The sequence below is a fragment of the Leiobunum rupestre genome, chromosome 9 (genome assembly GCF_980474605.1).
Source record: "Leiobunum rupestre chromosome 9, qqLeiRupe1.1.hap1, whole genome shotgun sequence".
In the NCBI taxonomy this organism is placed as follows: Eukaryota; Metazoa; Arthropoda; class Arachnida; order Opiliones; family Sclerosomatidae; genus Leiobunum; species Leiobunum rupestre.
In genome coordinates, this window is record NC_143392.1 from 33,699,244 (window position 1) to 33,709,151 (window position 9,908).

The 9,908-nt window shown below is 34.5% G+C and overlaps 1 protein-coding gene across 1 annotated transcript; it reads right to left on the minus strand.

Moving 5' to 3' along the window:
- Positions 1-4,611: 4,611 nt before the first annotated feature.
- Positions 4,612-6,885, minus strand: LOC149927204 (uncharacterized). The gene is made up of 3 exons (XM_090159597.1): positions 6,823-6,885; positions 5,571-5,661; positions 4,612-4,862 (listed from the first exon to the last, which is right to left on the minus strand). The coding sequence occupies exons 2-3, from the start codon at positions 5,656-5,658 to the stop codon at positions 4,624-4,626; spliced, it is 327 nt and encodes a 108-aa protein (XP_090015723.1). The 5' UTR covers positions 5,659-5,661; positions 6,823-6,885; the 3' UTR covers positions 4,612-4,623.
- Positions 6,886-9,908: the final 3,023 nt, after the last annotated feature.

The following is a 9,908-nucleotide window of genomic DNA, read 5'->3' on the forward strand; positions in this document are numbered from 1 at the left end:
GAAATAAAAAGCGTTCAGCAAGTCATGACGTCATTATGACGACGGAGCTCAGCGGTTGAAAATTTCGAAAATCCGGTTTGTTACGGATGAGGGTCCGCTGAACGTACCCCTGGTGAGAAGTCGGTGAGACAGAAAAACAAAGTAAATGCGCGCGCTGCTGAAGACACGAAAAATTTGTTTCGCACGCGCGGCGCGTTCCAGTTATAAGAGACCGAAGCCTAAATTGCGCGATTTTAAAAGTTAGGATAGTTCGCAAATCGCTCATACGGGGTTAGTATATTGAATGTCTTGTTAATCTTTTGATACGGAAATAAGGCCATATTTGGAAGAACCAATGTTATTAGCTCTGCTCTCATTCCATCTTACGCTCTAACAGAAAACTCCTTTCCAATAAAAGGTATTTGCAAATACCTCATTAGTTCTTGGACGTACTTCTTTTACCCTTCTCGCACCGGGAGAATATTAGACCATGATGCCCACGGATCGTCAGATCGTCTCAGTAAAGTCTATCTGCCAAAGTTCAAATTATTTCATTCAATTTAAAGCTGTTTTTAATATGCTTTTAGAAAAAAGATATTATCAATATAAAAATCAAACTGGAGAAATTCATAAAGCGAACAATTTTATTTTGTTTTTTGGGGAAGTTTCAAGCCGAGGTCCTTTATCAAATCCATGAATTTAGGATTACACCTATTTTAGAAGCACGAGATTTTAAATTGTCGAATGAGACATAAAACCAACTTGTCCAATAAATAAAATAAAATTGTTTATACCATAACAGTTTCTCCATGGTACAGTACTTGAATAATAATAATAATAATAATATTTAAAATTTTTGTCATTTTTTAAATAAAATTCAACATTTTATGTAAATCTAAATTTTAAAAATTCATAGTTTTCCAAATTTACATAAGAACGAACTGTTACTTTTGTTTACTCTCAAGAGATGGTTCATTGAAATATTTCCAAACAGATGTTTTTTAAAAGCAAATACTATTTGAAAAATTAGCAAATCTGAAGGTATTCTAATGAAAAACCGAGTTAATATCTTAAGAGAGGTTTAATTTTCTTAAAAGTAATAGAATAGTTTTTGTTTAGAAAATGCCGATACTACTAGAACAAATTTAATTTTATTTTTTCGGAGTGTTGAGGATCATGGCATTTAATCTAATCAACGCTACAATCAATGGTGACTTAAAAAATTATTTATAATAAATTGAAAGTTTTAAAAATAATAAGATATTAGAACAATATAATAATAATAATATTGAATGTTTTATTATAATTATACCAAGAATGTATTTATTTATTATCTGAGAATAAATAAATACATTCTTGATTATTCTTAAATATAGGGTCGATGGATTTCATGTAGAAATCGAAAGTTTATCTTAGAGTTCAACTGAGAAATAGAAGACTGTTTGGCGATAATGTTACGGTTGAATCTTAAAGGAATGATAAAATCCTTATTGAAGCACAATCTAAGCTCTTCGTCCCACTTACTTGGCAAAAGTCCCATAACGAAGCTCATATTAAACGGAATATAGCCCCAACGCCAGAAATATCTAAAGCGGTATAACCGTTAATATTTAGGATAGCAAGAGTCAAACTTCGGTCAGAGATTGCAACAGTAGATCGGTTAGCTGTTTTTCGATGTCCTGAAATTTCACTGCAAGCTAACCACTGAAATGTATCATCAAGTATTTTTTAAACTTGGGAATAATGACTTTGTTGAAACTATCCGCGTAAGCATCATGGTAGAATGTTAGCACGAGAGTTGGTGAAGAATATTTTCATCAGTGTGCGCTTCAATAGCGAGCATCCAATAGCTTCGTAAGACGTCGATTTCAGGGATCTGTAGAAAATTATGTCGTTTTCATGCCAAAGTAAAAGAATTAACTAAAAAAATAAATTTAAACCTAAAACTATCTATTCTAGAAAATGCAAATGAATAGTCTAAAAATAGCTAACGCAGGTGCAATTATTGTAAAGGTGTTTTATTGTAAAGAAGAGGAGAGAGCGTACGAGAAGGGATTATTGCCTAAATCACCAAAAAAAAAAGCTAGCTCATTTTCGCCAAAGGGCCAAACCCTCGCAGTGTCCGGTGTCGATGGTTGCCTCTAATTTTCCGTGCATGTCGAAATATCCTTTCCTGGGGCGCATTCCCCTCTTTCTAAGGTAAACGATGGGTCGCGAACGATGGAAAGAAGCACGGAGCGTCCGTGAAGAACCCTGGCAAAGAAAAGTTATCAGTTCTCTTTTTTCACTCGGGCCTAAATGACCCACTTTTAATCCATCCCTACAAATTATGGAAAGTCTAACGCAACTTCTATTTTCCGTCTATTTAATGAATTCAATTCTTTGATTTATCTGCGAAGTCTAACTTAAGAAATTAAAAATAGTCGCTAAATAATTGTGCCGAAGACGTCGGGAAAAAATGCTACTACAAACCGAGGTGTGAAATGAATCTAAACATAAAATTTGAGAACTGCTATTCGGTGGGGTGGCGGAGTGGTTAGCACTTTCGCCTCGCAGCAAGAGGAGCCGGGTTCGATCCCAGCTTGTGGCACTGAGTGAAAACTCGGAACAACTCCTTCTGCGTAAAGTTTGCAAGTTCTCTTCCCACTGGTTTAAGGGGTTTTCCCGCGAGCTCTTCGGTTTCCTCTTCCATAAAAACTTGTGGAGGTTAACGGTAATAGTTAGTGTATGGAGCTGTTGGCTCGATCGCGTGGCATGCAGGGTTTGCCAACACCTTCCTACGCATTGTTACCCGGCCACCCGAATTAATGGCTTTAAAAGTCACTTGATGACTTAGGCCTAAGGTGGTGCCTTGGGTATTAGCCTAGCTGATTATTATAATAACGTTACTACAACTATATCGCAAATCGATACACTACTAAGAAGTCCTCAAGAAACGGTTCTATCGCTCGAAGAACAATTATCACTAGTCAGCATAAATGAAAACTGGCTAAAAGACATGGACTCTCAAATCATGACCTTAATATTTCCACCAGTGAAAACTGATGAAAACGAGAGCTGATTGAAGATCTGGTGACGGTAATGGAAAACGAAAACCAGATAGACTTAGCAAAAACCAGTGCCAGCAAGAAAATACAGTCACCGGACCCGAATATAGATTTGCTTAGGAACGGTTCATCACACCACGGTTCTACGCAGCTGAGAGGAGAAAAATGCACACTTCCAACGCTACAAATAAGACAATTCAAAGGAGACTACACTGACTGGCCACGACTCTGGAGTTCAGGATGAAGAGTGACTAACCAAGGTAGAAATTAGGTACTTAGATTCCGATTTAGAAGATGCTAGAGAGATTATAAGAGGTTTAAGAGCCTCAAATTAATTAAATATAAGATTAATATAATTTATAAATATTTAATTAAATATAAGATTAATATAATTTATAAATATTTAATTAAATATAAGATTAATATAATTTATAAAAAATGATGTAGATTAAATTATAGTATCTGACGTTATAACTTCGTAAAGGACATTTGCCAAAGCGGTTTTCGAAAAACACCGTAGCTTAACAAGCGTCGGTGACTTAGTGGTTAGAGAAAATCTCTTGCACGCAGCAGACCCGGGTTCGATTCCCGGCCGGCGCCAATAAATCGCAAATTGATACTAAGACGAATACCGTGGACAATTGGTGGAAACCCTGCCATTGGACGTTGAGAGGTTGCATCGCACTCGGTCCCTCCCAAAAGTCAATAAGAAGAAGTTGAAGAAAAAATGCCCGTACAAACACAAACACAACAAACTCAACACCCACAACCGTCTTAACACAAGCACAACATTCATACCCTACACATAAACATTACAATAACGAATTATCCAAACAATATGAATTAAAACTGACACGACGGTGAGCGTTAACGAATAAACACCATCCAAACCCAACCCAACCGCAAATTAATCCGTTAACGCTCACCATCGCACGGTGGTTTTTCCAACCCTTCGACAGTCCTAGCAACTGCGAACGCAGAAATTACGATAAACTGCGTACGCAATGATTAACCTTTGCACGGAAAATGCGAACGCGTTCGCAGCCCACAGATAATCAGAGACACACACACACACACACACACACACAGACAGACAGGATGATTGTATAACCCCTCCTTGAATCCCGTAAATAAAACTAAATCTATTAGTTTAATGTGAGCGTTTATAACAAAACCCACATCGTCATCCATTCGAGAAAATGAAACCGGAATTCAGAAAACCACGTGATTTCCGCTTGACGAAACCCGCGCCAAGTGAAAACACTACACTACGGGACGTCGACGTAAGAAATTCTGCGGTTTGGCGTTGAGGAGCAATGTCAAGCGAAAATCTAGCTACAGGTGACACAATAAAACAGATGAATCGGGATGTAAATAAATACAATACGGCAATAAAACACGCATTTTAGTGGTTTCAATCATGATTTATTTTATAATATTTTAAGCCATTTCACATCACGCGCATTTTGCGCAAAAATTTATTTGAAGCACTGATAAAGTAAAATTCTAAATATATGGTCAATTTACATAACGAAATTAATATTAATAAAATAAATAAAGGTGATGAGTGTAAAAGCACCTTTCTAAATAACGGTATTCATTTGCCAAACCAATGGAAAGGATTTTGAATATCTTCGTCGTCACAGCAATTACAAAGGTCAGTATTGACATTCTTCTCCTCATAGCATCCTAACACCGCGCAACAGACCACTCTCTCTAGAATCATATTCGGGGTCTTGCCGATGATGTCTTTCATCGGGCAGCAATGAGTCACCCAATCCACCACTTTATCGGGACTCATCGGTATTTCACGTTTCTCGAGGCTCAGATGATTTCCTTCAAATAGAAACGTAAAAAAGAAAATAAATTTCAGTAGCAGTTAAAACCAAAAATTGTTTAGTACACTTTTGATTAAAACGCCCAGTTTTATGTTTGTTTAATGAGAGCAGGGATACATTTAAGTGGTTGTATTTTTAAAATCAAGGCCTTAATTTGGAAAATTGTTTTGGCAAATGTTGCCTTTCGCCATTCTATTTTTTATTAAACTATTATCCTTTTGCGTCTCGCGTTCAGTTACCTCTAACATTGCAATTAATCCGTTGACCATATTACTGTTAAACATAACGGTTCGCTATCAATTTAATGAAATTGTTGAGTAATTGAAAATAGTCTTTGACATGAAAACTAAACGTCTACATAAAACTTAGTCCATATTTTTGAAATTTAAATTTTATATTTTGTAAAATAAATTGTACAAAATATTTAAAAAGAACTAGAGCAGTGATTACAAATAGTACTAAAGCACAGCTTCGGAGGGAAAGTATTCAATACGGAGGCAGTATTGCCACGCTGAACGCTAATAGCGATTCTTTGAAGAAAAACATTCAACCTAACGTGTGGAGTGTACGACCGATCGCGTGAGAGAATGCCAAACCGTCAAGACCGAATGATATTTGGATATTATCATAATCATGTAATTATATAGTAAAAATATCTAATTATATATTATTGATTTTATTGAAAAACAATAAATATTTAACTCACCATTGCTTTTTGCGTTTATTTGATTAAATGCCATGATCAACATGGCTCCGAAAAAAATAAAACTTGATGGTCCTTGTAGTTTCGTCATTTTCTAAACCAAAAGTAGAATTTTATTTTTAGAATAGAGCTTACGAGCCTAGTGCTCGGCATTCGATTAATTTTTATCCATGAATAAAATAAGCTCGGCGATATTTAAATAATATTTATTTAAATAACCAATAGTTGAATAAAAATTATAAAATGTTTAAATAATCGAAAGTGAATAAGCCTATTATTTAAATAAAACAAACAATTATTTAAATAAATACCACTGTTATTCAAATAAATGCTTGGTTGCGTAAAAAATAATTAAATAAGTTAAAATGATATTCTTTTTGCAAACGTCTTTTAAATAAATCGGAAAATTTGTGGATAATGATTAAACAATTCCGAGCACTATACGAGCCTGTTGGCCCTGCGCAGTTTTCAAACGGGTCGATAACAATTTTAAACATTTATTATTAAGTTTTACCATATTTATTAGATCTAAACTACTAAACAGGTTTTTTCTCGTTCACTCGTTGAAAATATAGCTAAAATGAACTTGATATACTTATAATAATATACTGTTTTTTAATATGCTTTTCCCAATTTTCGTCATTAAAAATAAAAACTATATTTTAGGTTTTTAAAAAAGGTTAACAATTTATGGTCTACTCGTACCAAACGTTTCTAAGTATAATCTTAAGATATATGTTAAGTTGTTTCTATAGATAAATTCTTCATATAAAATACTTTTACACTTGGACCTTTTTCTCAAATTATTTTCTTTACATATTAAATTAATTAAAAAAATATTGCTTCATTATTTGTTTCTTATAAAACTTATTAGATATTATTAAGAATGTATTAATTTCTACTGTCGCGAGAATGAATTTGTCGAGACCATTGACGTGTATCATAGTTTAGGTTCACGTCGGAGCGAGAGGGGCAAAGAATTACGTTAAAAAACAATTGATTTATTTTAATGACCTTATGGCTAGAGCGTGAGGTGGCTTGAGAGCAAAGCTAATAAAAAGTGGTTTTTCCTAATTAAATATAATTAAATTCTTGTTATAACATTTAATTTAAACGATTTTATACACATGTTTTCGTAAAAAGATTTAATTACATTCTTGAAATTAAAATTAATTAAAACGATTTTCGACGTATAATTTCGGTTTTAGTGAATGTTTATCGGCTCAACTGGATGAAGAAATAAAATATTACTTACGGAATGTAGTTCTTCAACAATCTTCTGTGGCAAAAATTATAAGTAAACTACACGATATTACACTGTATTTATACTATAACATTTCCAATTTATCTTAGACACATATTGTCATTTAAGTGATATTTCTAATGTATCATTGTAATAAGTCGTCGATTATATCCGGAACAATTGCAAATAAATCCAATTCGACGTTAACAGATGTTCGCGTAAAATACAAACCCTGATTTTCTTGATTTGTTATTAATTCAGTCACATTAATTTATCGCTTTGGGTAAAAATAAGACGTTCTGGCTACGAGATGAGGTGATTGTTGGATGAGAAATGTCAGTAAAGATAAACTAGATCACCGAGAAGTACATATTCCAAGGGAGAGACCTGGCCACGGATATTAACAAAATCAAAGGGGAAAGAAGTCTGGGAGACATGTTTGGCTCGCATCAGCACATTGCTCATCCACGACTCCAGATGATTAGATTATTTTCTCACCGCATCAAAGAACGAACGATCGTTCTCCCGCAATGAATGGTGAAAATAAATTGAACCCTTTTAGATTTAAAACGATCGCTTTTGGAAAGCTCAAAGCTACACTGTCGGTATTGAGCTGAAGTTGCAGCCTAGTTGAAGAACCGTTTTGCGTCACTCACTTTTTGAGAAGGGGTACAGTATGTGTTTTAAAACGCAGCGCTTATCATTTATAAATATTCGAAAACCAGAGCTTAAAATAAAGCTTCATCATAAAGAAAAGCTGGGTGTTTTAATTGGATAGAGTTTGGTATTAAAATAGATCTAGCAAATCTTGAAAAAAAAGGCCGCGCAAGGTCTAGCGTATTTGATGTCAAGTAGCGTGATATGCGGGCTTTTCTTTACTAAGAGTGATGAACAGGCCCATATAGAACTAGTCCATATTTCAAATTTAAGACCTTGCCCATGGTTTGATTTCACTACGTTCATGGGCTTAGACATTAGGACGTAGTGTTGGGCAGAGGACCTTGCGAATTTCAACCTTCAGGTTTTTGGCCAGATTTCATATATTTTTGTAGTTCCAGAACTATTAACCACTCTGCCACCCCACCTTAACCACTATTCCACCCCGGGAGTTTTATAGTTAAAATTATACTATAGTTATAAGCATATTTGTGTCGGGAAATTTAGTTGTAAAAACACAAATTCCCATAAGTAACTACAAACAATCATACCGAATTTTTTACCGACACTTTGGGAAATTGGGACCTAGACCTCTCTAATACTTAATTGGCACCTCTAGAAAAGAATTAGACAACGAGAGATAATTTTCTTTGTGGTTTGGAAATCTGATCCTAAAACTTCCACATCCCAAATTAAATTATTCTGAAACAATAGAGAGTTTAAGCCAACCCCCCCTCCTAAGCAAACGTGTAGGGGAAAATTGTATGATTTTATATTCTAAAAGTACGCTAACCATTTTACAATTTCTTACCTGGCAGGTCTTGTAGTATTTCAAAAATAATATTGAATATTCAAATTATTCAGCTAAATAAAAATAATAATATTGAATATGTATTCAAATTATTCAGCTATATAAATATAGTAGGAGTTATGACAAGCTTTTCTTATTATATGAGAATGTATATTAATTAAAGAAATCGTAATTACTATTTTAAATTGAAACGTGACGAAGCGTTCTATAGATTAGGCCTAAATCGTTATGATCATACATTTGTAGATATAGCGGAGACACGAAACCACGCAAACAAACAGGCTCTGTTTCAACGCAATTAAAATATTTGATAAAATATTGTGTTTGGGCTAAAGTTTTCCCACATCAACTCGACGACGGTTAGGCACTGAGACTTATCCTTTGGAACGCCACAATGGGAAAGCAAGTGGAAGGTGTTCACCTATTGTTATTAAAATCGGATAAGTAGTTTTTACTCTAGAGCGGTCTGCGAGAAGAAGAACAAAGAAGAAGATGAAAGTTTTTTTTTTAGACATTTTGGCTATATTTGAACTACTTCGCATTATTAGCATAACAGCCCTAGATTTACAGTTTTATTGTATGTTTGTCGTATGCGCCTGGTCTTTCCAATGGTATATTGCTTGTCTCGCTACTTTGAGTGGTTGAGGAGACACAAGGGGCTGAAATCGGCCCTAGTTGCTTCGGGATAATACTAGCTCGGTCTCGAAAGATAGTCACTTTCCCGGACCTTGCTGTGGGGACTTCCGTCCCCTCTGATTTTCTTGAAACAAGCCCTGGTAAAAAAAATCTGAAACCTGGAAATGTTTATTTACTGAAATTTTTTTAATAATAATAATAATAATAAACGATTTGAATGATCTGTCAATTAAATTGAGAATCCCTGTATATTTTTAACTTTACCTTCTCCGATAGGGGTCTCGTGTGGCTCTATGCTTAGCCAAGAGTCCAAGATGATAACCTAAATTTTACCATTATAATGTACCGTTAAACTAATTAAAGAATAATGGTATAATGCAAAAAAAAACTAAAAGGGACTAACATTTTTGAAAAACTAGTGCTTGTGCCGGTAGGCCTTCCTGAAGAATATTTGATAAAACAATGAAATAAAATATTCGTCCTAAAACTCAAAGAACTGATTTTATCTTGGACTTGTACATAGATAAAATAACTTCGTATATAGATAGGAAACTTCATGTTGTAGAATTGACGCCAGAATTTTGGCCGAACTCTGGTGGCGGCACCCGAATAATATTATTTAGTAAAGTTCGCACTACACGAAGTCCGTACTAGAACCTTGGTGTAACGCAATCCCAATTGCAAAGGCTTAAGCGAGCTATATGTATTAAAAGTACTTTTTCTTGAACTGAGAGCAAATTAAAAAAAAATAGTACTTAAGAAATAGCATTCAGTATTTGATTTCAAGCTTGTTTTAAACGCTATTTCTGGTATATTTGAAGACATTTACCTTGCAAACTACGTTTATTCACAAAACTCCCACGTCAAATTTAATAATACGTTCTACGCTCTTGAGAACACAGCCAACTGGGGCAGTCACTAGATGTCAGGGCAATCTCGTGAGAGTCAGTTTGCCCCATTGAAGTTTCCTATCTATATACAAAGTTATTTTATC

Coding starts and splice junctions, on each gene's coding strand:
- LOC149927204 (XM_090159597.1), bottom strand. CDS start 5,658: ATGACGAAACTACAAGGACCATCAAGTTTTATTTTTTTCGGAGCCATG. Junction 4,863..5,570: donor AATAAACGCAAAAAGCAATG/GTGAGTTAAATA, acceptor TTCTATTTGAAG/GAAATCATCTGAGCCTCGAG.